Source organism: Pipistrellus hanaki, assembly GCF_964339955.1.
Source record: "Pipistrellus hanaki genome assembly, chromosome: 8".
In the NCBI taxonomy this organism is placed as follows: domain Eukaryota; kingdom Metazoa; phylum Chordata; class Mammalia; order Chiroptera; family Vespertilionidae; genus Pipistrellus; species Pipistrellus hanaki.
Window position 1 is genome coordinate 85,243,667 of NC_140510.1, and position 26,419 is coordinate 85,270,085.

At 51.4% G+C, this 26,419-nt stretch overlaps 1 protein-coding gene across 3 annotated transcripts; it reads left to right on the top strand.

The window, feature by feature from the left end:
- Positions 1-2,572: 2,572 nt before the first annotated feature.
- Positions 2,573-26,158, top strand: HIBCH (3-hydroxyisobutyryl-CoA hydrolase). Of its 3 annotated transcripts, none has more exons than XM_084892458.1 (14): positions 2,573-2,730; positions 6,585-6,627; positions 7,762-7,902; positions 9,330-9,414; positions 10,140-10,211; positions 13,034-13,086; positions 15,441-15,519; positions 17,907-18,052; positions 19,374-19,460; positions 20,444-20,502; positions 21,043-21,124; positions 22,938-23,057; positions 23,362-23,395; positions 25,704-26,158. In XM_084892458.1, the coding sequence occupies exons 1-14, from the start codon at positions 2,711-2,713 to the stop codon at positions 25,817-25,819; spliced, it is 1,137 nt and encodes a 378-aa protein (XP_084748584.1). In that variant the 5' UTR covers positions 2,573-2,710; the 3' UTR covers positions 25,820-26,158. The 3 variants fall into 3 exon arrangements, with proteins under 3 accessions (XP_084748584.1, XP_084748585.1, XP_084748586.1); XM_084892459.1 differs by having other exon boundaries at positions 2,582-2,730; positions 9,330-9,378; XM_084892460.1 differs by lacking the exon at positions 10,140-10,211 and having other exon boundaries at positions 2,582-2,730.
- Positions 26,159-26,419: the final 261 nt, after the last annotated feature.

The following is a 26,419-nucleotide window of genomic DNA, read 5'->3' on the forward strand; positions in this document are numbered from 1 at the left end:
GAAAGGGAGAGGGAGGGAGGGAGGGAAAGAAACATCACTGATGATAACCATTGATCAGCTGCCACCTGCACTCCCCACACTGGGGATGGAGCCAGCAACCCGGCCTGTGCCCTGACCCGGAATGGAACAGTGTCCTGGTTCAGAGGTTGATGCTCAGCCACTGAGCCACGCCACCCGGTGGAAACAAGTTCTTTAAAAGTTTTAACAAGTTGCAGATGATGTTTTTTGCATGAGGATTTGTGACTTGAGTGGAAAAACACAGTTTACCAACAAATGTCTGTGTTGTCATCCCAAAGACAGCGTAATCGTACGTGTATATGAGCATAGAACAAGAGCTAAAAGACATAAACACATTAAGATGTTGATAGAGGTCTCAGGCTGGGGCGTGACTGTACATATTTGTGTTTTGTTGTTGTTGTTGTTGTTGTGTGTTTGCGTTTCTTTGAGTGACTACATACTGTTTTTGCATTCAAGCAAAAAGAAAAGAAATTTTGTTCAGGCGACAACAAAGCACCTTAGTTTTCAGTTTGAGAAAACCTTTTCTGAATCGACTCCCCCTGATGGAGATGGTCACTCCCCCTTCTGCACCCCCCAAACACACACACTGGTCTTGTGAGTTTGGCAGCATCTGCCGCCTGCAGCTCCTCTGCGAGGCCCGTGCACAGCTGACCGGGCGGTTCACGGGGAGGGGACAGCGTGGGCCGCCCACAGGAGGACTGGCTGGAACTGGTTTAGCCATAAGCGGTCCCAGCACCCCGCGCACAATCTGACCTTTGTGTCCACGTCGTGACCGTAAGTCATATAAATCACTCACGCGCGCCTTCGGGAAGATTAGATAGCTTGTGAACGCAAAGCTCAGCTGTGATTTTTAAAAAGATGTAGGGAAGGAATCTTTAACGTCTGTGACGGAATATTTAACACTCTGAGTCTTTCTTAAGGCAAGTTTAGTGCGTTACATACACTGGGGGGAGGTGAAGGGGGTAGAGAAGACCACAGGTGGCCGAGGTGTCTGAATAGAAGGACACATTTCTGGAACAAGTCAGGCGGGTGTATTTACAGTAACGTGGCCATGTGTGGGGCTATACGCTTCTCTCTCACAAGTTCTCACTGCGCTTGAGTGATTTTCTTTAGTCCATCACACACACACACACACACACACACACACACACACACAGTGTCTATATGTTAAACTTCATACAATGCGAGCTGTCTTTCCCCCCCTCATCTTTTCCAGAAGGATAGCACAAGCCTGGAAGCATGTGGATCCTTAGGGTCTGAGGGTCCCCCTCACAGGTGAATGGAAGGCTGGGATCCGGGAGCAGGAAGTTCCGGAAGGGACGCTGTGCTGCCGCTCCCTGCTCTTGGCCGGAACATTCTGGGGCAGCTCCCGCCCAGCGCCTGCTGGTGGGCCTGGAGCTCTGTGCTGTTGGCACAAAGGTGACCCGTGGGAGCAAGCACATCATCAGAGAGTCATTTCCTTCCATTCTCAAGCTTCCTGAACGTTCCCTTGGTTAGTCATCTAAGGGAGACCTTAACATCAGCTTCTGTTGGATCCTCCCTGATGACTCTCGTGTGTAAAATCATTTTATTGCAAACTCTGTTATCTTAACCGTTACTTCCCGATTGCTTATTCCTTTGTGTATTTTGTTTTGGAATGTTTGCCTAGCTTTATGTTGGGAACTGTTAACAGTTTTACAATCTGTCTTTTGGATATCACATGACCGATATGAAAATGAAACTAATTTGATAGGGAATCGTGTTATCGAGTGCTTCTAATTTCTTAAGCATTCAAAATACAATTTTTAGAGGCTTCCTTAACATTTGTCACACACAAAAATCTATTTGTTTCCTACGCCACACCCATTGCATCTCCACCCTCACGTTCCCAAGTCATTCTGGTAAAACCTGAGGCCAATGCGGGAGCGGACAGGCCGGTTGTGCTGTGTCTTTAGTCATCAAGCGACTTCCTTCTGTGCAAGTTCTGGGTGCTGGATTAGGAATAAACTACATCGATGTCCTCTTGCGGAGGCATTTCATCTGGTCGAGTCCTCAAATAAAAGACTATTAAGTTTACATTTTTATTTTTATACATTTCATTGATTTTTTCACAGAGAGGAAGAGAGAGGGATAGAAGTTAGAAACTTCCATCAGCTGCCTCTTGCACACCCCCCACCGGGGATGTGCCCACGACCAAGGTACATGCCCTTGACCGGAATCGAACCTGGGACCCAGCCACACCGGTTTCGGCTAAATTTACATTTCTAATTTAAAGAGGTTAAAATTCCAGGAAAGCTTCCCATGTCAAACTCTGCTGGTGAAGGAACACGCCCAGCCCAGGCCACGGGGCGTCCCCCGAGAGCCTCTGGGCGAGTACCTCTTTCCTGCCAATCAGCTCGCGTCTGCTCTCCGCCGCCGCTTCCGCCCCCGGCCCCGCCCCTCCGCCCAGGCCCCGCCTTCCAGCCCGTAGCCCCGCCCTCCCTCAGCATTAGCCCCGCCCCGGTCACCCAGGCCCCGCCCCTCCCCTCTCGCCCCGCCCCTCAGCGCTGCGTACGGGAGCTCCCGAGGCCGCCCCGCCCCCGGAGGACTGTCATCCGCTTCCGGGGGCGCGGGGCTGCGGGGCGGCGGGGCGGGGCGGACGCGGGCGGGGCAGCCTGTGGGAGCGCCGCCCCGCCGTGTGGTGGCCGGTGTTCTGGAGCTCAGGCCGCCCGACATGTCGGGGCTCGTGTCAAGGTGAGCGGCGGCGGGCGGCGGCGCGCGCCTGCGGGAGGAAGTGTCGCCGCCGGCGGCCGGAAGCTCCGAGTCGCCCTCGGGGACCCCACACGCCCGCCCCGGCCCGCCCGGCGCCCCGGCCGCCCTCCCGGCCAGCACCGCTGGAAGCATTCCCGCGCTCCCGGCCGACGCTGCGGGACTCCTCCCTCCGCACCGCGGCTGGCGCCCGAGGAGTGCGGGGCGGGGCCTGCCGGCGCCCCGTGCTCCGGCGCCGGTGCTCCGAGCGGCCCCGCCGGTGCCCGGAGCTCCCGGCCGGGCCGCGGGCGGAGCGCGGGCGGAGCCCTCACCTCCGAGGCTGTGCCCGCCGCCCGGGAGCTGGCCTCCCGGCGGGTGGCTGCACCCGCCCTGCGGCCCCTTTAAGGGGCACCGGCTGCCCTGCGGCCCCTTTAAGGGGGACCGGCTGCCCTGCGGCCCCTTTAAGGGGGACCGGCTGCCCTGCGGCCCCTTTAAGGGGGACCGGCTGCCCTGCGGCCCCTTTAAGGGGGACCGGCTGCCCTGCGGCCCCTTTAAGGGGCACCGGCTGGCCAGCTGGCAGCGCGCTGCACAGGAGTGTCTTGGCCTGAAGAACGGCGTTGCTGGGCGACACTGCCCACAGGCCCAGCCTCAGGCCCTGTGTGAAGAGATGGAGGGGTCGTTCTTTACTTTTCATGCTGTGAGACAGCTGCCCGCGCCTCCGAGCAGCTCAGAGGTTCGCTGGCGTCTGAGAAAAGCAGCCCAAACCCCGCTCTGCTCCTTTGGAAAGTGTGGGCGAACCGCGTCCCGTGGCCAGCGGGGAGGTCCCGGTTACTAACGAAGTTGGCTGACCCGGGCAGGGGCTTGTCACCCCCAGAGGTCAGGCTGGCTTCGGTCCACCCCTCCAAGGGGCAGAACTGGCCGGGGGAGCTCTGGGCAGTGGTAGCCTAGCAACGCGGAGCCCGGAGCCCGGGGCCGCACCTGACTCCCCAATGCATTCAGAGAGAGGGCCCGGGAGTGCTTCCCGGGAGCTGGGTCTCCGTGCTGGGCTGAGCTGTTGGGTAATTTCCCGGGAACGCCGGCATGTGACGCCACAGCTGTATGCACAGTAGAGTCACCTGCAGACTTGCACACAGCCGGGACCAGGGAAGTCCTAAGCCCTGGAGGTGGGCACAGGCACAGGGGTTTTGTCTGTAAAGTCGGTGCTTTTAGAAATGTGTCGATCCCAGAGTCCAGGCTGAAGTGACAGAGCCTGGCCTACCTAGGGACGTTTTCTAAGTAGGGTTTTCATAAGGACATTTAAAATCTGAACTAGGCTTACCCGGGGGCACCATTTCTAACGTTTTTTAAAAATCTAGCTCAATTCTATCTTTTTGGAACTTGTTTTTAACAGCAGAAAATGTGAGAGCTCTCTTCTTTAAGTCAGAACACCTTTGAATTCCTTCCTGAGGCCAGTACCCAAATGCCAGAGCAAGGTTAAAGATGTGCTGCCAGATTGGCGAGCTTTATGTAACAGCTTCTACACTTCCTGCAGCGCGTAAACAGGAGAACAGGCCTAGCTTCACGTCCCAGTGTTATGTGCAAGACAATTTTATTTCACTCATAGAAAGTTAATAAAAACCTGCCAAATGCAGGTGTAACTCACTGAGGGCTGCATTCATAGGTCGAAAAAATCTCTGGACCAAAGCAGAAAACAAGCAAACAGAATTGCCACTAAGTTCCTTTCCAGATTTTATATAATCACTAGAGGCCCGGTGCACAAAATCCTGCACCCTCTCCAATCTGGGTCCCCATAGGAATCGGGCCTAAACTGGCAGTGGGACATCCCTCTCACAATCTGGGACTGCTGGCTCCTAACCACTCACCTGCCTGTCAGCTTGATTGCCCCCTAACCGCTACCCTGCTGGCTTGATCAACATCTAACTGCTCCCCTGCTGGCCCAATCCCCCCAACTTCCCCCCTCTTGCTGGCTCGATCACCCACAACCGCCCTCCCTGCTGGCCATCTTGAGGTGCCATCTTGGCGGGAGGGCATCGTCTGGTGCCACCTAGGCTTTTATTTCATAGGATTACTTCTCTTCTGACTCATACGTGTATTCAGGTATTCAGAGTCCCCAAGTAACTCTGAGTTTATGGTCTTCTCTTTTCTTCCCGTTGGCTCCAAAACTGTCACGTGGTTGAGGGGAAGCAGACATACATACCCCAGCCTTCATCACTCAGCCAGGGGCATCTCCACAACCTTGGGGTCCACGGCTGTAGTACAAAGAAGAAGTGGTAACGCTCTGAGAGACACTGCGGGGTCCCAGGCCCCACAGACCCCCTCCCCACCTTGTCCCGCATGAGAGAGCGTGCTCGTACCCTTCGGGGATGTGTGGGTGAGCTCGGCACTGTCCTCTAGTCCTTGGGCAGGTCTGTTTCCACGCTTCTTGCTAATGATGGGAAGCCATGCCTGCCTGCTGACCTCCAGCTGTGTGGCCCCAGTCCTTGTTCAGGGACTGCCGCTATGGTCTGTGTTCGGCTCATCCTGTTCTTGGCCCCGCCAACGGGCGCCCTGAGACACCACATCCACCGCCCTGAGGTGGGGGCCAGGAGTGGCTGTAGGGCAGGGTCTTGCCTTGTGCTTTGGGGAAGTTCAAGAAGGCAGGGCCAGCCACCTTTTGTTCCTCTGGTGCCCTGGCCCCGCAGGTCCCGACCAGTTACAGAGAGCAGACGGACTGGCTGTGAGGCCGGCCTGCTGTCGGCCCTCTCACGGGGTGTCTGGGAATTGTACTGACCCGGGGCAGAACATTTTTGAGTAAAGACTTGGCAGTGTTTCCGTACGTGTGCAGGAGCGCACCCTCACTCCCTCAGGCCCCCTCACTCACATTCCTCACTGCGTTCTTTCTTCCTGATGGAGGAGTCAGTGTTTTCGTGGTGATGACTGTTTGCTGCTGGACATCTGGGCGTATCTGGACACAGAGAGTATTTTTCCCAGTCAGTTAAACAGTGGGTCCTGGTGTATTGAGTTCCATTTAAAATGAAGCTACTCTCCACCACCGCAATTATACAGGCTAATTTAATCCGCCGCCCAAGCCTCCCCTGCATTTCACCTGTTGTTCCTCCTTCCTGGCCACCTCTGGCCTTCTCCCGTCACCACGGCTGTGCTCTTTCAGAATGGCCTCTAGTGGACTGCACAAGACATCTTTTCAGAAAGGCTTCCTCTGCTTAGCAGTGCGGATTTAATATTCCGCTATGCCTTTTGTGGAGTGGTAGCTGATTTCTTTTTATTAATATTTCATTGTGTAGATATACCACATTTTATTTATCCTTTTACCCATTGAAGGACCTCTGGTTACATCCATGTTTAGGCTCTTGTGACTAAAGCTAACATAAACACTTAGGCACTGGTTTTATTATGAAAATATTTTCAACTCATTTGGATAAATACAGGGAGTGCAATTGCTGGATCATATGGTAGAGTATGTTTAGTTTTGAAAGAAACTGCCCAGCTGTCTTACAAAGTGGCCTGCATTTGTTTCTACCAGCAATGAATGAGACTTAAGCCTTTTTAATTTTTGTATTGAATTTATTGGGGTGACATTGTTTTTTATATAATTTGTTGGGTGGCATAGGTTTCAGTGTACAACCTTTAACACATCATCTGTACATCATACTGTGTGTTCACCATCCACTCCCAAGTCAAGTCTGCTTCAGTCACATTTATCCCCCTTTGCCCTCTTCTACCTAAATCTTAAAAAAAAAAAAAAAACCCACCTTTTTGTTTTAATACATTTCTGAAGAGACTAAAGCAGTGCATATAGTATTTATATGTTGAAATGTGACTTCTCACATTATTGTGTTCATTGTATCTTGCATTTGTTTCAGGTTTAACGCATTCAGAAGGACTCATGTCATACTGCAACACTTGGTAAGTCGGGCTTTGTTTTGCTGGCCTGGTTGGTTATGAGGTGCAACTCACAATGCTGTTGTTTGGGAAGAAGGGAAAGACTGGCAGGTGCTGACCTTGGTACACCCTGGTGCCTGACCAGCATGACTGTGGGAGGCGGCCTGAGGCAGGCTGTGGATAAGAGCATGGGTCTTCGCAATGTGAATATGTGTGTTTTCCGATGGTCTTAGGTGACCCTGCTAGCGGTTCTCAACCTGTGGGCCTGCGACATTAGGAAGGTTGAGACCTGCGGCTGTGGAGCCTAAGACCACCGGAAAACATGGATATTTACATTATGATTCATAGCAGGAGCAAAATTACAGTTATGAAGTAGCAACAAAAATAATTTTATAATTGGGGGTCACCACACCATGAGGAACTATATTAAAGGGTCGAGGCATTAGGAAGGTTGAGAACCACTGCCCTAAAGGAATGTATGAAGTGGGTGGAGCCATTAGCCTTGACCATTGTGTGTAGCGGAGACCTGGGAATTGCTGTGTAGTTTGAATGATAACTCCGGTGTTACGTCAGTCAGCACTCTAGGCCCTGAGCAGTGAGACTGGTGATTAAGTTCCGGTGTGTGAGGCCCTCATGGGAGCATGTGAGCAGGTTCTTCATGCCTGTGTCATGGAAGCCTTCATTTTACACCTGCTCGTTCTTCCTCCTTTCCCAGCACCATTCCTCAACCAGCCTTTATTCTGCTCAGGTTCATTTTCAAATATTCATTGCTATGTTTTGCATGGACTGTTCTGTAGCATCATCACCCCCTTTTTTCTTGGCATATATGAAGGCCCAGCTCAAATACCAACTTTTTCCAAGTTATTGGTAGCCACTGTAGTCTGAATTATTTGCCCTGTGTATTCATCTTTGCTTTCTAAGTAGCTAATATGTTGGTTGGTATAAGTAGATAATAAGAGATGTAAGGGTATTTCATCGTCCAAGTTGACTCCCTACACTTAGAGGTAAAATGTAAGGATGTGAGGGGTACGTGTGGTTGTTTTCCCTGGAGCTGTCTATCAGATGTACGCAGTCACTAGGTGATGGGGGTACCTGAGCCTGTGTGAGGCTCTGCCTTTGGTGTCGCTGCTTCCATGAAAGCTGTCATTGCCCACACAGGGGCTGTGCGCCCACACGGATGCGGCCGCGGAGGTGCTGCTGGAGAGGAGGGGCTGCGCAGGGGTGATCACCCTGAACAGACCCAAGGCCCTCAACGCCCTCAACCTGAGCATGATCCGGCAGATCTACCCGCAGCTGAAGGTGGGTCGTTTCCTCACAGCAATTGTATCTGTCACTTTAAAATTCCTTTATAGCACACTTCTGGCATTCTTCCCCGTGGAATCATTGGCTGTCTGGGATCGGCCCACGTCCATCGATTCCTAGCTCAGCGCTGGCCCTGTGGGTCCCCTGAGGCACCAGGCAGGGCGGGCGTTGCCCCCAGAGACGGCCCCTCCACTCCCCAGGCTCTAAATCTCTCCTCTGTCCTGCCTCTCCATTTCCCCCGCCTTTTACCCAGCGATACTGGCTCTGCCTCGTGGGCCCGGTGAAGGCACAATGTACTCGGCTTCCCCACGGCAGCAGCCTTCTGATGGGAAGACCAGCCTTTTCTGGAAGGCCCTCCGTCAGCTTTCCTAGTCTAAGTGACCTGCAGGCCCAGGGGAATCATAACTCAAAGCTGGACCACTGGTGCTGGAAAGCTGGGCTTCTGTTTGTCACTCGCTCCCCTGTGTCTCACTCTCCTGCTGTGCGCGAGGACACGAGGGCCTCCTCGGATGGCTGCGGAGAGAATCAGGCAGTGGGCCTCGTACGGTCAGCCACATGGCGTTCCCCAGAGGCGAGCTCTCCCTGGCCACCTGCTCGCCATTCTTCACCTGACCAGTCTCTCTTCCCTGTGCTGTGTCTGCTGGGATACCTTGTCATAGGTTCTTAAATGTGACCCAGAGAAATAAGCCCGGTGTTCCCGGTTCGAGGTGGACCGGAGAGGAAGCAAGAAGAGAGTTCCTGTAGAACACCACGTTTCCACCGGCTGTCCAGCTGCATCTCTCCTGGGCATCTGTACTTCTGTTCCCGAGTGTGAATTCATAGCACCTCTGTTAGCTCTTTTGTTTGTAGTTAACTAATATCTTATTGGTCCATAGTTCTCGTCGTTTGAATTTACATTGGCTCTTGGTTCTTTTATCCTACTTAATTTTTAGCTGGCCTATCAGCCCCAACTTTCAGATTTGGTCTGTGTGTTTTTTCTCTGTCACTTATAAATTTGTCAGTAGGACAGAGCCCTATATCAGCACACTAGAAAGATTATTTCTCTGTTTATCAACAACCTGTGGATGGATTTGTTCACTAGATTACTAAGCTTATGCAACCCGTAGTTGTATTAAGTCCTTATATATATTTAACCTTTGTCTAGAAGTCACGGCAAAGACATCAGATGCCATCGTGAAAGTTGGGTCACAAAGTGTATTCATTGGCAGCCTACATTGGCATGGCCTCTAATTTACGTCTGAAAAGAAAGTGAAGTTGGGGTCCGTTCTTCTGGACATACCTTATAAGGATATGCTACGTATCACTTATGATATGTACACAGGGGGGTGGGCAAAAGTGGTCTATCCGTTTACACAGGTAAGGATGTGTGTCTGTGCCAGTGCCCGTATCTTAATGAGCTTGTGCTTATTCTGTCTTCTTTCTAGAAGTGGGAGCAGGATCCCCAAACCTTCCTGATCCTCATAAAGGGCGCCGGTGAGAAGGCTTTCTGTGCTGGGGGAGACATCAGAGGTACAAGCCCCCTCTCATACAAGAGTCAACCAACTGCTGAAACCGGTTTGGCTCAGTGGATAGAGCATCAGCCTGCAGACTGAAGGGTCCCAGGTTCAATTCCAGTCAAGGATTGCGGGCACATCTCCACTGAGGGGTGTGCAGGAGGCAGTTGATCGATGTTTCTCTCTCATCGATGTTTCTAGCTCTATCCCTCTCCCTTTCTGCAAAAAAATCAATAAGACATATTTTAAAAAAAAGAGTCAACCAATGATTACATAAATAAGTTGAACAATAAATCTATGTCTCCTCTATCTCTCTCTCCCTCTCTCTCCCCTTGCCCCTCCTCCCTCTCTCATTTCTCTCTTTCTCTCAAATCAATAAATTAAAAAAACAGATATATACTACCAAAATAAATGTATAGCCACCAAATATTTATTCAGGTGCTACAGAAAACAGTCAAAAGAAAGTGCATTTTGTAGCAATATATAACTTATACATTTAAGTGTAACATTTTGTAGGAAGTTCTTAAGAATTTTCCTTTGAAATTTTGACATGGGACTATGGATCTGGGGCTGACTATAACATATCCGTGGCACGGGCAATTTCAAAACATTAACAAATCCTTCTAGAGTTTTCCCCGGTACTGAGTATTACAATATTTTAAATTTATTTTATTTTACTGGCTAGAAAACACTTTAAAAAAAATTATAATCTATCTTTCTTTCTTTTTGTAACAATCTCAGAAGTGGTGAAGGGAGACAGGAAGATAAGCCGGGATTTCTTCAGAGAAGAGTATGTGCTGAACAATGCCATCGGTACGTGCTTTGCTGACAGCTTTGGAAACGGAACCAAGAAAAGCAGCATTAACGTATGAATTATTGAAAATGTAATCAAATAGTCTTACTAACCTTTCATATGCTGTGTGTCAGCCATAAGTAAATTTGATTATTCGGACTGTTCATTCCAGAACGGCTGACACTTTCCTATCAGTAGGCTGTCTGTCCTCACCTGTTTGTCACTCAGTCGATATGAAAACACGATTCTGATCACAGGGCTGGCTTTCTGGGAAAACAGAAGCCATGGGTCCCAGTTTTCTGGGTAAAGTGAGGAATCGTTTTCTGATTCCTAGAGAACTTGGGAATGAGACGTCTCTGTAGTTGATGTTCAGATCCTGGGTTTAGAGGTTAAACTCCAGCGGATAATCCAGTCAGTGCTGTGTGCGGCCCGGCCCTGGGGCTCAGGCACCAGTGCTTCATTTTGTTTGCTGTTGTACCATTTATGTAGAAGAAGTAGGATTCTACGCGTTTTAAAATTAAAGGTTTGGAACATAAAGAGCCAGAAGACACTCCTCCGCAGAGCAAGAAGGCAAGAGAATCCAGAAAGTTGAGGATAATCTAAGAAACCTCTGGGACAACTTCAAGCGAACCAACATCAGAATTATGGGGGTCCCAGAAGATGAGAGAGCAAGATATCAAAAACATACTGAAAGAAATAGTGACAGAAAACTTCCCCCACCTGGTGAAAGAATTAGACTTACAAGTCCAGGAAGCGCACAGAACTCCAAATAAAAGGAATCCAAAGAAGACCACACCAAGACACATCATAATTAAAATTCCAAGAGCAAAAGACAAAGAGAATATTAAAAGCAGCAAGAGCAAAGCAGGTAGTTATCTATAAAGGAGCACTATACGATTGTCAGCTGATTTCTCAACAGAAATCATGCAGGCCAGACGGGAATGGCAAGAAATATTCAAGGTGATGAATAGTAAGAACCTACAGCCAAAAATAATCTACCCAGCAAAGCTATCACTCAGAATCGAAGGCCAGATAAAGAGCTTCACCAATTAAAAAAAGCTAAAGGAGTTCATCACCACCAAACCAGAATTATATGAATTGCTGAAGGGAGTTCTTTTGGAAGAGAAAGTAAATTAAGATAAAAACTATGAACAACGAATACTTAACTATCAACAAGTGAATCTAAAAACCAAAAAAATTAAAAAAACAATATGATGAACAATATTAACTGTTGAATATAATAGAATCAGAGGTATGGAAGGGGAATGAACTGACGATTCTCTGGGGAAAGGGGAGAAGGGGATGTGGGAAGAGACTGAACATAACTGTGCACCTATGGATGAGGACAATGGGGGGTGGGGAAAGGGCAGAGGGTGGGATGGGAACCTGGTGGAGGGGAGCAATGGGGGGGGGGGGAAGAGGAACATCTGTAATAATATGAACAATAAAGATTTATTAAAATAAAATAAAAATAATAAAATTACAGCTCCATCTGCCTTGTGGCTTTCCTGGCATGTCATCCATGTCTGCCCCAGAGGCAGCTGCTACCCCTCCGCAGAGCACCGGTGTGGTTAATTCATGGTTTACCCGCCCAGACCACACTCTGGGATTTTACTACAGACTTACCTATATGTTATATAGAGGGTGTCCGGAAAAATGTATACAGACTTCAGCAGCCGGTAACTCAGCTAATTTTCACTCCTTTTTGGGTTTAACCGATTTCAGATAATGGCTGAAGTCTGACTCAGCTTTGAGCAAAGAAAATGTATCCTAAAGTGCTACCAGGCCTTTTTTATGGAGATACATAAAAGATAAAGTTTATGGTACAAAACTGGCGATAGCTGACAAATTGAGGCACACAAATGCTGAACGAAAGGACCCTCTATGTCTGCGACCCCACTGCTTCGCGTTATCACAGTGTCTGGACCAGAATGGTCATCAGGTTGAAAATGCGTTGGCAAAAAAATTACTCATATCTATAGTCTCTTTAACTTTTGAAAATGAACTGTATGTTAATAAACACTGACTTTATAACCGTTCGAAGTGTATACACAGTTTTTGGGACACCCTGTAAGATGTACACATAGATATGCATGGAACTGGTGTGTGTAAGTGTATTTGTGCCTAATGCCAGTGTGTCTGTTGAGGATGTTGAGTTGGCAGTTAATGACGGAGCTGAGACTACAGTCTGGGTCTCTGACTTCTGGCCCGTGCTTTTTCCTTTATGCTACGCTGCTCTTTGTATCCAGTTCCTTGAGATCTATAGAAAACAAGTTACGTTCTTTAAAACACAGCTGTGTACACAGACATCAGGGGCTTGTAAGGCAGTTGTTAGTCATATTTCTCAGGAGCTGAGGTAAACAAGGCTTTCCTTTGTTCCCAGTTGCAGGGTTGAGTTGTTAAATGATAATGAACAGATGATCAGGATTGTTTATGGGTTGTCATTTTAAAAAAATATATATTTTATTGATTTTGTACAGAGAGGAAGAGAGAGGGATAGAGAGTTAGAAACATCGATGAGAGAGTCATCGATCAGCTGCCTCTTGCACACCCCCTACTGGGGATATGCCTGCAACCAAGGAACATGCCCTTGATCGGAATCGAACCCAGGACCTTTCAGTCCCCAAGCCAACGCTCTATCCATTGAGCCAAACCGGTTTTGGCTGGGTTGTCATTTTAAGAAGAACATTTTACAGGCCACACATTTAGTCTGCCTTGATATTTCTTGCCAAAGATTTCCTTGGGAAAATATTCAGTTCATGTAATTTTTTTTGTTTGTTTGTTTGATTTTTGGGGAAAATATGTTAAATGTTGTAATTAATTACAATTCTTTTTCTTTTAGATTCTTGCCAGAAACCGTATGTTGCATTTATTCACGGAATTACAATGGGTGGAGTAAGTAAACTGTTTTACTCTCATCATTACTATGTGAGTTGTATTACAAATAAGTTAATTATTAAACAGAAATAGGGCCTGGCCAGGTAGGTCATTGGTTAGAGCACTCTCCTGGTACTCCAAAGTTTCAGGTTCAGTCTTCAGTCAGGGCACATACAAGAAGCAACCAATGAATGCATCAATAAACTGAACAACAAATCAATGTTTCTCTCTCTCTAAAAAAAAATGATTAAAAAAACACACAAACCAGAAATGAAGCGATGAATATAACACAGTAAAGCTCGTTGAAACAAAGTTATGTTTGGATTGCAGACCTTGCAAGTTTGAGATACATACACACACACACACACACACACACACACACACACACACACAAAATACTCCTTTCAGTTTAAACTATCTCCACCCAAAAGAAAAAGGTCTTACTTATGTTAGATGCTGTGTGAGCTCTGAATTAACAGTTTTTTAGCGAATAGAACTCACTGAATTTTGTTTGTAAGACATGGAGAGCCCTTTTCTACAATAAGTGACCGGATTGCTGCCAGCGGCGTTGGGCGAGAACCTGGCTGTGCCTGTGTTTCGCCTGAGGCTGGGGTTGTCTGTGGCACTAACACCCCTCAGTGACTGTTCTCTGATCCTCTGAAACGCGCTTGTCACTGAAATCTGTATTTCGAGCCCAAGCTCTTACAAAGAAGTCTTACAGGGCCCTGGCCTTGAATAACTTGACGTGGATTTGGAGAAAACTTAAGATAATCAGCCAAGTGGTAAATTGTATGGCACTGACAATAGCAAAGACAAAGGTTTAAAGAAGTGGGAGGCAGGAGGGAGTCGATCCAATAGTTGGAACAGAAATAATAATATAACTAAAGATTATTTTCTCTTAATTAACTGAAAAGTAAAAACTCTCAGACCTCTAGGAGGAACTGCCTGGGACTCCAGCGGCCTCTGTCTCACCAGCCACAGCCCCACTGGCTTTACAGCCAGAGGCCATGGGACGTCTCTCCCAGTCCTGGAGTCCTAGGCGGCAGTGTGGAGTGGGCCAGGCCCCCTTGCTCTCCGGGTGGGCCTCTGCAGCCAAGGCATCTCTCCCGTTGTTCACCACACGTGGGGGTGGGACCGGCCAGCTCTGCTCTCTGCCCTCCTACCGGCCTGGGCTGGCTGTGCTTTCAGTCCGGCGCTGTAGGACATCCACTCAGCCAGATTTCAGGCGGCTCTGAAGGAGGGTGGTTCTCTAGCTTAGGTGTCTGACTAGGTCTTACTAGAACACCTATAACATGATATTGGCCTTTATAGAGAGTGTCAAACATTGTAACTGACTACATAAATGTTGACATCGAAGGATATAGGTAGTAACTGAAGGATTTTATTCATTTCCATTGTCTTTTAAAATGTAAGATTGGCATGCAGTACATAGGATTTATAGGAAATTGCATGTGTTTTTTAATATTTTCTGAAAAAGGTATGAAAGTTTTAAGAGCTTTTAAATGGTTGGACTTGAACTGAGGAAATGTAATGAAAAGTTAGAATAATCAGAAATGAGGCTCTTTCCAATGAGTTCACACTTACAGAACTCTAGTACTTGACATTGGTTCAGATAATTTACATGTTTTAACTCAACTGTGTGATGTCAAAGACAGGTACATTGGTTAGAAAGGATTAAGAGTGAGAACTCAATCTAATGGGAGTTTTGAACAATGTGAAAAGGATGTAACATGGGAAATGTATGTTACAGTGTGAACACTGACATAAATTCTGATACTTTGCCATCACGTGTATACTCTTTATTCATTTTATTCAGAGATGCCTGTTAAGGTGCCCTTCTCAGGGACACTCAAGTCAGAGGCTTGCAGCCAGCCTTTTCACTTTCTAGAACGTGTGTCTTAGTAACCGTTCTCAAGAGTTACATGCTTGGCCCCATGGCAGCTGAGAAAAGTGATTCTGCTGATTTTACTGATGGAGCTTACAACATAGTAAGATGTGCTCACATTGTCCTTAAAGCTGCGAGCGCTTCCTGGAATAGTTGTGTGTTTCTGACGGCTGGTGCCATGAAGCACACTCGGGTTCCCGGTAGTCACCGCTCCGGAGGCCTTCCGTTCGGAATGGAGGCCGGGGAAAGAAGCATGGCAGGAGAGGGAGTGAGAACTCTCCGCTAAACAAACCTATTGCAGACCCGGGGGCCGTGCACTGCCACCCAGCCGTCTCCTGAGGTTGTGGGTTAGGGCTTCCTGTCAGGCCGTCTTCTGGAAGCAGTTCTTGTGGGATGAAAAGAGGATTATCGGTTTATAATACTCTGAGTGGATGTATTTGTTTTATCCTCTTACAGTGTTTTAAAACATGTTTGCCTTATTTCCTAGGGGGTCGGACTCTCTGTTCACGGGCGGTTCCGAGTGGCTACTGAAAAGTCTCTCTTTGCAATGCCAGAAACTGCAATAGGTAAACAAACCCACATTTTCATAATTATGTTATTTCAACTTATTTTGACCACGCTGTGCATCACATAAGAGTTCATTAATTCCTTCAATAACAATGTAATCTGGACTGCTAGGAAACGGAATATGTGAACAGCTTTATGCTAATAGACTGGACAGTGCTCTGAGGCTGAGTGGCCAGCGGGAGGTTCTGGCTCCATTTTGATTGATTGTTTTACCACCTCTCTATGGGCAGCATTCTCCTGCTTTTTAAGATGCCTGGCAGTTTTTATTTTTTTTTATTTTATTTTTTTTTTAAATAAATTTTTATTGTTCATATTATTACAAGTGTTCCTTTCCCCCCCCCTTCCCACCCCACCCTCTGCCCTTTCCCCACTCCCCATTGTCCTCATCCATAGGTGCACAGTTTATGTTCAGTCTCTTCCCACATTCCCCTCTTCCCTTTTCCCCAAGAATCATCAGTTCACTCCCCTTCCATACCTCTGATTCTATTATATTCAACAGTTAATATTGTTCATCAGATTTTTTTAATTTCCTTGGTTTTTAGATTCACTTGTTGATAGTTACGTATTTGTTGTTCATAATTTTTATCTTTATTTACTTTCTCTTCTGAAAGAACCCCCTTCAGCAATTCATATAATTCTGGTTTGGTGGTGATGAACTCCTTTAGCTTTTTTTTATTAGAGAAGCTCTTTATCTGACCTTCGATTCTGAGTGATAGCTTTGCTGGGTAGAGTATTTTTGGCTGAAGGTTCTTGCTATTCATCACCTTGAATATTTCTTGCCATTCCCGTCTGGCCTGCATGGTTTCTGTTGAGAAATCAGCTGACAATCGTATAGGTGCTCCTTTATAGGTAACCACCTGCTTAGCTCTTGCTGCTTTTAATATTCTCTCTTTGTCCTTTGCTCTTGGAATCTTAATTATGATTTGTCTTGGTGTGGTCCTCTTTGGATTCCTCTTATTTGGAGTTCTGTGTGCTTCCTGGACTTGTAAGTCCAATTCTTTCACCAGGTGGGGGAAGTTTTCTGTCACTATTTCTTTCAGTATGTTTTCGATATCTTGCTCTCTCTCATCTTCTGGGACCCCCATGATTCTGATGTTGGATCGTTTGAAGTTGTCCCAGAGGTTTCTTACATTATCTTCAATTTTCTGGATTCTCTTGCCTTCTAGCTTCTGCAGAGGAGTGTCTTCTGGCTCTTTATGTTCCAAATCTTTGACTTGATTCTTGCGATCTTCTATTCTGTTTTTAGGACTCTGTAGAATATTTTTTATTTCATGTATTCTTTATTTCTTGTTGATCCCTTAGCATTTCTTGTTGATCCCTTTTCATATCCTCATAGGTCTCATTTATTTTATCGGCCTTTTCTAGGAGTCTCTTGAAAAACCCTATAAGTGTGGTTTTGAACTCTATATCCATTCGCTTTTTGTCCTCCATTTCTTTCGTTTGTGATCTATTTGGTTTAGGCATTTTCGCAGGCAGCTTTCCTGATGGGGGCGGAGTTTCAGGGTGGAGCCTACAGCCTTGGCTTCCGTCAGCCCCGCCCTATGCGACTCCTGAGTCTCAGGGTCCTTCAGTACTTGTTGCAAGCGCCTCTGAGAGAAAGGTGCCCTCGATTTTCGCCTGCTACCAAACAGTGTAAGCTCTCCCGCAATGGGCCCGAAACTGGGGTTCAGTTCAGTTGGAAGTGGAGTTGGAGGTGGCGTTCAGAGCAGTCTGGAGCCTGTCTCCTTCCCGCCAGGGCAGTCCTACGGCACAGCCGGCCGGCCCTTCTCTGCGCGCTGTGTGTGCCTCCGGGACCTCCTTTCGCTGCTTCCCCGAGTACCGCCTTACAGCCCAGCTCCCTCTGGATGAGCCTGGGTCCCCGGGGTCTGGCCTAGAACGGGGGTTCAGAGCAGTTGGGGGCCCAGCACAGTCCGAGTGTTTATCTCCTTCCCGCTAGGGAACGCCAGCCAGGCACTCGGCCTCCCTCCTCTCCGGCTCCGTCCTCTCCACGCGCGCGCCGCGTGTCTCCGTACCTTGGGCTTTTACAGCTCCTCGGCGCTTCCTTCTGGTTTTCTCCTTGCTTCTCGTTGTAGAATTTCCAGTCAGTTGACTTTCCTGTAGTTCTGGGTAATGTCCATTTTATATTTTAGTTGTATTTTATTGAAATTGTTGCGTGCGGCTGCGGCTAGGTGCCTACCCGAGCAGCCATCTTGGATTCTCCTCTGCCTGGCAGTTTTTAATTGGATGCTGGACATGGCACACGGGCCAGGCTGTGTACCCGCTTCGGCCTTGCCCAGCACAGCAGGTCCTCACTCGCGTGCTTTCCTCAGTGCCAGCCCGCCTAAAGGAAGGACACTCTATGCATCGCCTCCCTGCGAGCCCCGGCGTCTCTGTCATCTCATTTCAGGACTGTTCCCTGACGTGGGCGGAGGCTACTTCTTGCCAAGACTTCCAGGGAGACTTGGTTACTTCCTGGCACTGACAGGGTTCAGGCTGAAAGGCAGAGACGTGCACCGAGCAGGCATCGCCACACACTTTGTAGACTCCGAAAAGGTGAGTGCGGGACGTTGCATCTTGTGCTGTTGGAAGAACTCTCCCGGGGGCAGGAGGTGGGTGAGTCCTCGGCTTTGGTGGGCCCGGGCCCCCTGCTTACGCTCTGTGACCGCGGGAAGTCTCCGATCCGTGGCCCCTCGCACGGAGGCAGGCACTGGGTCTGGATTCAGAGCGGTCATGCCTGGCACCTCCTGTTACAGTTTTAAACGAATTATTACGTTTTGTACAGAAATCTATTTTAAGAAAGCCTAATGTATAAAAATCTAAAGTTACATAAACAGCGGTAGGCCTTTATTTTATAAAAACACTGGAGGCCGATGCATGAAATTCGTGCAAGGGGCTCAGTCCTCCCAGCCCCGGCTTCGTCTGGAAGGTCGTGCGGCTGACCCGTCTAATTAGCCTATCGCGCTTTCATTGTTATGGGGTTTTGTTTTTGTTGTTTTTTTTAAAAAAAATATATTTTATTGATTTTTTACAGAGAGGAAGAGAGAGGGACAGAGAGTTAGAAACATCGATGAGAGAGAATCATCGACCAGCTGCCTCTTGCACACCCCCTACTGGGGATGTGCCCGCAACCAAGGTACATGCCCCCAACTGGAATCGAACCTGGGACCTTTCAGTCCGCAGGCTGACGCTCTATCCACTGAGCCACACTGGTTTCGGCTGTTACAGGTTTTTGAAGGGTTCTCTTGGTTGTCAGTTTCCCTGATGCATTAAAAGGTACATGCATACAATATGGTCTTACACACTTGGCCTAACGTGTGTCTTTGCTTTGTCTTTTTTAAGACAGCATTGCCAGTTTCCTAGCACAGTGGCCAGGAACAGAGAGCCAGCAGCCAGGGTTCCTCCCCCTCCCACTCCCCACCCCCGTTTCCCATCTCCGAAATGGGGGTAGTCTCACCATAGTAGTTGAAACTACTTGTGTTAAGACATAACAGAAAACCCAATTCACGGTGATTTTGCCTCAGAAATCCGAGCAAGAGGTTTGGGGTTTGTTCTGGGACACCTGGCTGAGCCCCCTGGGTTGGCGGATGACACTGAGCCGGGGGCAGAGGAGCCTACCCGCTCATCCCACCAGCGCTTCCCAGGACCGTGGGACCAGGCTCCTCAGGGAGCACGTGGTAGTCGAGGGGGGGGGCGGGGAGGTGTTAGGGAAAGGGGGAGGGGAAGGGATGTTACGTAAATGAAAAGCACACAGAGTTGAAGGTCCCTCTGCGTGGCTGTGAGGGCCAGCACATTGGCTGCAGCTGCAGATTCTCTCCGCTCTGGCACCTCCGTTACTGTTACTTTTTTACCTTATATTGTTATTTTTTACCTTTAGTTGAGCCTGTTAGAAGAAGATCTATTATCCCTGAAATCTCCTTCCACAGAAAACATTGCAGATGTCTTAGAAAGTTATCAGACAAAGGTAAGCTTGTCAGCGTCCTAACCTCACGTTTAATTCCGGGGAAGGGCGAGGGCCTGAGGAGTGGCCGGTGGGCGCTGTGGTGTGTGGGTTAAATGAGTGTGCGCAGCCTGCTGGAGAGCACAGAGGAAGGGTTTGCAGAGTTCCAGCTCTCATCCCAGGTCGGTTCCCCGGGCAGCCAGCCCTCCGTCCCTCAGGCTTCCCAGAGCCCCCTCGTTGACGCGGCGCTGTGGCACGGCTCAGCACGCCTGCAGCGGAGGTCTGTGTCCACCGCTAAGGAGGACCTTGAGCCCGGCCGGTGTGGCTCACGGGTGGGGCAGCATCCCGCACCAGGAGGTCACCCGTTCCTCTCCCGGTCGGGGCACGTGCCCGGTGTCGGGCTTGATCCCCAGGAGACGGCATGCAGGAGGCAGCGATGGATGTTTCTCATCATCAATGCTTTTCTCTCTCTCCCTCTCCCTTCCTCTCTCTAAAATCAGTGAATGCTTATTAAAGAAAAAAGAATGGCCTTGATGGAGGGGAATGTGTGCATGAGAGGGGCCCGGGTTGTGAGGGGCCCACGCTGCCGTGTGAGGAACGAGGAAGGTGGGGAGGGTAAATGGGAGCTTGTGGCCCAGAATAAAAACCCAGTTCGAACTGCAGCTGCCCAGGCCTTACCCCTGCGGCTGCGGGCAGCTGCGGGGTGCCTGCGTCCCATGGGGTTGGGCAGGACTTCCCAGGTCCTTGCGGTTCGTGAACTTCCTGACACGCTTAACGGTCATGTGCCCATAGATGACGGGAGATAAAAGCACAGGGACACTTGGCCTTGACCCTGTCAGGTGCTGGCCTGGCATAGACACGGTCTGGCTTTGCACACACGGGCAGCCTGTGGGGGCAATGGGACTGAAAGCGGGTCACTCAGGGTATCGGTAAATATGCACGGATGGAGGATTTTTAAAAGATTTGAGTTACTTCAAATTAACGTCAGTGTTTTTCTTTTCGAGCAGTCCAAGATTGACGAAGGCAAGGCATTCGTGCTGGAGGAGCACCTGGGCATGATCAACAGGTACTCAGGCCGGCCCTCCTGCTCCCGCTGTCGGGACCTGTGATGGTTCCGTCCTGCTGAGCACGCGCCCGATCCTGCAGCTGGCGGCACAGAGCCGTCACTCCCTGACCTGTGACGAGAGCCTTGTGGCCTCTGGTGGGGGAGCCGGGCCATGGCGTTTGGGTGATCTGCCGCCCCGCCTTTAAGTGGGAAGAGAGGCTGGAAACCACCGCATTCACTTCCCTTTATCTTGGTAACGCCGTCTTCCCTGAGGTCTGACGTGCCAAGCCCCTGGGCCAGGGGTCAGTGAGGGTCTGAGAGAGGACAGCGGAGGGAAACTACTGGAGATGGGACAGCCGTCTCTGCCGTTAGAAGCACACTCTTCCAGTGTGGATATCGTTTACTTACAGTAACAGACGCAGGATCCAAAGAGAAGAGGAGGCCCTGTGCGTTGCCGGAGGAGAGCAGTGCCTCTCCCCCGCCTGTAGGGGGAGCTGTGCTCCGGCTCCTGGCTGTCAGGAGGAAGGGCTCTCACAGGTGCCATCCCTGTCTTCCCTGCAGCTGCTTCTCCGCCGACAGCGTGGAGCAGATTATTGACAATCTACAGCGAGATGGCTCGCCTTTTGCCCTGGAGCAGGTGAAGGTAAAGCCAGGGGCACGTGGTGGGTGCTTGGGTCAGGGGCCTCCCGGGGGCCAGGCAGAGCACACTGTTGTTCCCACGAAACCTCACCCAAACCCGATGCCAAAGGCAGCCCGTGGCCGTCCCGGGGGGCCCAGGAGGCACGCTTCCCCTCCAGGGTCCTCCCGTCCGGGAGGCACATGGGGATTAGAAGGTGGGGCAGCGCAGCCGTGACATTGACCTGTAAGTTTGTCTAAGGAGCAGCAGCTCAATACATGGTCTTTGTAAGCAGGAGATTTCATTAGAAAAAAGAAAGAAACCTTTCTAAACCTCTGTACGCCATAACGCCTGTAGATGCCAGCAGGGGCCTTCCCCACACACCACGCATGTCTGTGAAAAGCAGTTTTCCCGAAGTGGCAGCTCTGACCAACTGTAAAATCATTTGTCGTGAGAATTTTCAGCTGGAAAATTTTCAGGGTCCCTTTCTGTCCAGGATTATGAGTAATTGTAATCTATTTTTATAATATTCATTGCCAATTGATTTTTTTAATTCAAAACATCGTGGCGTGTGGGGATGGTGTCCATTTTGGAAGCGTGGCAGTTAGCTGGTTAAGCCAGCAGGAGGCCCCGTGTCCAGCCATGCCCAGCGCCCCCTCCGCCCCAGGCAGGTCCTCAGCCTGAGGGAGCAGCCGGCCAGCTGGCGACAGAGACCGCGGGAGGCGCTCTGTGTGAGTGACGGAGGGGAGGCCCTGGGCTTTCAGGCTTTAGACACACAGGCCCCCTCAGCAGGCGGACAGCTGCCTCCCTCCCTCCCCACAAAGGTCACTCGCGTTATTGAAGCTTTCAGGAATGTTTGCATAAATGGAGGCGATCATTTTCTGTTTCAAGGATGGTGACTTCAGTTGGCTCTCTGTTTCAGAGCGGTATAGGAACGGGCATTCCTGGTAGTGTTCTCAGCGCGTGGCCAGGTGTGCACTTAGCAATTCCGCGTGACAGCAGCCACGCAGCACGGGGCCTGACCGCGGTCTGGTGCCCTTTCAGCAGCACAGAAGTTCAGTGGCACCCCCCTTTCAAGCACCCCCCCCCCCAGCTGGGGGGCTGGATGCCCACGGCGGCCCTCTGTTCCTCTGGCTGTGATCGCCCGCACGCAGAGCAGGGCCACACACTCACGGAGTGTGGGTTTCCTTCCCACTCGCCACCTGCAGCTCTGGGAAGGAGCGTGGCTCCAGAGTGACGTGACGTGGGTGGGATCAGACCCCGAGGAGGCTTCCTGGCTGAGGAGCAGGAACACCAGGCCCTGCAGGAGAAGAGCCGTTGGTGTGGGTGAAGCGTGTGCAGACGAGAGGCTGTGGCAGACCTGAAGAGGGTCCGTGTTTGTCCCCGAGAGCCTCTCGCTGGCTCCTCGCCCCGGCGTCTCCGGGGCCTGTGTGCTTCCCGCGGGCCCAGGGGCGTAGCCGTGGCCGTGTGCCAGGGGCAGCCGCCTCTTCACAGCTCAGGTCCCTCCCTGTCCAGGAGTGACGGGAGGCAGCATGTCCTCGGCATTCTCACTGACCGTTAGACACACATGTGGTTTCAGTGACCCGGGGGTGACACATGGCACATTGCTGAGTGGCCTCCCACGAGCCCTTCCCCATTGGAGAGGCGTCTGCTGGGGGCCACGGGTTAGAAAACCTCGCTTGGCACATGGGCAGGATTAGCTGAGGGGAGCCGCACGCTGTGGGACTGCCGTCTGAGTGCTGTGTGAGGGAGCACATTTAACACGTTTATACCACAACTCAGCTGTCTGTCAGACAGTAAAGGAACTGTGGTCTGAAACCAGCAGACGCTTCCCTGACAGGTGATCAGTAAGATGTCTCCAACATCGCTCAAGATCACGCTGCGGCAGCTCACAGAGGGCTCCTCCAAGTCCCTGCAGGACGTGCTGACCATGGAGTACCGGCTGAGCCAGGCGTGTGTGGTGAGGATCGTCTGAGTGTTGGCGTTTGAGGCTGCGAGCTAACGTGTGGTCATTGTAGAGCGTGCCCAGGACGGAGCCATCACAGGAACACTGAAACCCCGCGGGCCGGGCGGCTCCGGGGCGCGGAGACACTGGGGCGGTGGGGGTGGGGTGGTCGGTCCGCGCCGATGCTGTGGCCAGCAGTGGGGGTGGGGGTGGTCGGTCCGCGCCGATGCTGTGGCCAGGCAGGGGCCTGGGAGGGGCTCAGCGGGGGAGCGTGCCAGGGGCAAGGGCCTCACCAGCTCTCCCTCCTCTCCTCTTCCAGGGAGGCCACGACTTTCCCGAAGGCGTCAGGGCAGGTGAGTGGCAGCTCCTTTGGCTCTCCTGGGAGCGCACACTGTGTGTCCAAGGTGGCTGCTGTCTTATAGTGAAAACTAGGCTTTTGTACAGATTGCAAAGAGTTAAAAATTACCAACGGGCACAAGGGGAGATAAGTCACTGCATCCGATATTGCTTTAAAAATTTACACGACCTGCTCACTGCTCCCTCACTGATATGTAAGAGGTCACCTGCTTTTAAAGGCCCGGACAGAGGCAGTGTGAGCTTGTCACTCATTCTGCTGCTGAAGCTCAGAGAGGTGCGTTTATTCCACATCAAGCCCTCAGTCCCTGCCCTCTCCCTTCCTTTCTCCTCCCCTCCCCTCTCCTTCCCTTCTCCCCTCCTTGCTTCTCTCCCCTCCCTTCTCCCTCCTGACATAATTAGAAAATATGTGATTGTTTTTATTTATTCCTGTTTTTGCTTATCATCTTCAAAGCCAGTATAATTAGAAGAAGCAAATGGTTGATTTTTTTTTTTTTCAATTCTAGCACATTTGCAATAATTTGATGCACATGCCATGTTCCTAAAAACCATAGCGGTTACTCCTGTGAGTTTCCCTCTGTGTGCACTTTGCACATCTGATTCTCTCGTGCTTTTACTGACCACTCCCATGTGGTGAGACGGGCTGTGTCCTGGCTGACAGCGGCTGTGCTCTCGGAGCTGGGACCTCGGTAAGCCCGGTGCGCTGGCGGAACTGTCTGAGCGTGCGGCCTGACAGCGGCGCAGTGACCTGGCTCACACCCTCTTCCGGGCGCAGGGCTGAGCTGGAGGAGGTGCTGGGGCGTACAGAAGCTGAGTGAAATGGCATCCCCCCAGTTCCCAGCGGCGGGGTCAGAGCCAGGCTCTGGTGTGAGGAGGGTCTGTGGCGCTTGGGTTATGCTGCCAAAGCCCTCATTTCATGTGAGAGCAGCCCTTCTTAAACTTAAAGAGACAGGCATTGTTTCAGGTACACTCAGGGATTCTAAGGAGAAAGCATTGAAGCTGAGCAGCATTAAGTTCTGGTTATAATGCAGGTTTTATTGTCTACCTTTTACTAAAGAGAAAGGATAGGCCCTCCTTCCCCAGCGTAACCTTTTCATTCAGAAAGGAGCGCCTATGCTCAGGAGAACTGCTTGGTGTTTTGCTTAACTAAATGTTTGCGTTAATCTGCTAACTATAAAATATGCCATCAGAGCAAGCAAACGAGCAAACGAGGGGAGTGGCTGTCAGATGTTTGCTGTCAGCATCTGGAGCCACTGGCTCCCGGGCGTGAGGGAAGGAAGCAGTCGTTCCGCAGCGCAGCGAGCTGCGGCGGAGGAGCCATGCGGGCTGCCGGGTCTGCAGTGACAGGTCTGCTCCTCGGGAATGAGACGGACTCCGAGCTCTTACTCTGTCCTGGCCTGGAGGGGGCCGGGCCTGGCGGGAAGCATGTCCCAGGGCTGCTGCCTGCGCACGAGGTCACCTGCAGCACCCTCACTCGGTGCTGACGCGGGCCCGCAGTCAGGCAGCCCAACGGAGCCCGGGCCCATGTTTAATGATGCCCCCCTTCCCCCGCCCCCGCAGCCTGCTTCCTTGTTCCCAGATGGCTGCTCTAACCATTTACCTTTAACCCAAAGCGCTGTCTAGTTCCCGCACTTCGTATGTTGGTGCATTCCCTCTTCACAGGGTCTGTGCACGTCTTAGCATGGCTCACATGCCCGCCACAGCATGCAGTCCCCCTGCCCCGCCCCCCCCCCCCCCCCCCCCGGGCTTTGTGACAACTGTCCCTTCCCATGCAGTGTGAGGAGCACAGGCCTGCCTGCCTGCCCGGCCGTCCCCACGTGGCAGCGCCTGCCGCGGAGTCAGCGGGAAGCTGGCACCCGCAGGGCCTGTGCAGATGGCCTCGCTCACCCCCGGGCCTGCCGGCGCCCTCTGGTGACAGCACCCATGGGGGGCTTCTCATGACGCCGGTGACGGTCGTGTTCGGACTCGGCCACAGGAGGCAGGGTCCATGCTGGGCCAGGCGTGAGCCCCTTCCTCTCCCTTCAGCCGTCCTCCCTCACCTCAGGCGGCCCCCTCAGCCCCCGCTGGCCCTGCTTCACAGCAGGAGGCCCTTCCCGGCTCCGCCTGTGGAGGACGGATTCCAGCCCGGCCCTGGTCCGTGGCGGGAGGCCCGGCTGGCGGCTGCCCCCCCGCCCCCCGGGATCTGTGGGCCCCGCTTTTAGAGGAACGGACACCCCCACTCCGTGGACAGCCACGCCTGGCACCCAGGCGCTGGCGCTCGGTGACGGGACCTGGGCCGGAGCAGTGACCTGACTCCCTCTCCCTCAGTGCTGATAGACAAAGACCAGAGCCCGCGCTGGGAGCCGGCCCGCCTGGCGGACGTCACCGAGGACGACGTGAGCCGGCACTTCAGGCCCCTGGGGAGCAGCGACCTGCGGTGGTGAAGGTGGTGAAGCGCCGCCGGGAGGTGCTCGGGACCGAGGTGGCGAGCGGCTGGGCCCGTCTGGCCGCTGCCCGCTTCCCGTGCCTGCGAGCGGGGCGGCCGCTGGCCACGGGGGAAGGACGGAGCTGGCACTTCGTGAGCGGCCGGGGCCGCAGGGAAGGGGGGGCGCCTTGGCCTGGCCTCCTGTGTGCCCGTCCCTGGGTCACTCCGCCCTCTGCAGACGGCGCCTGCCCGCCTGGGAGCCGGGGGCCTGCGTCTAGGGTCTGCAGGCGTTTGTATGTCGATTAAGTAAACTCATGTACGGATGATCAAAATAAAACACGCCATTTTTTGGACTCTGTTAATGCTTCCTAGACTCCGCCGTGGTGGGCTATTTTAAATGACTGAGGGGCTGTAACAGAAAAGCTCTTTTTATAGCATCAGAAGCCTCGGCAGAGAGAAAGGCTTTCGTGAAGTTGCCTCCCCCGTATTATTAACTGTTAACTCAGCTCGGCGTTTTCTACAGTTAACCCTCCCCGCCCCGGGGAGACGGAGGCTCCGTCCCTTCCCTCTGCAGTGCCCGCTCCCTCCTTCCCTTCCCCCTCCCCGAGGAGGACGGGGC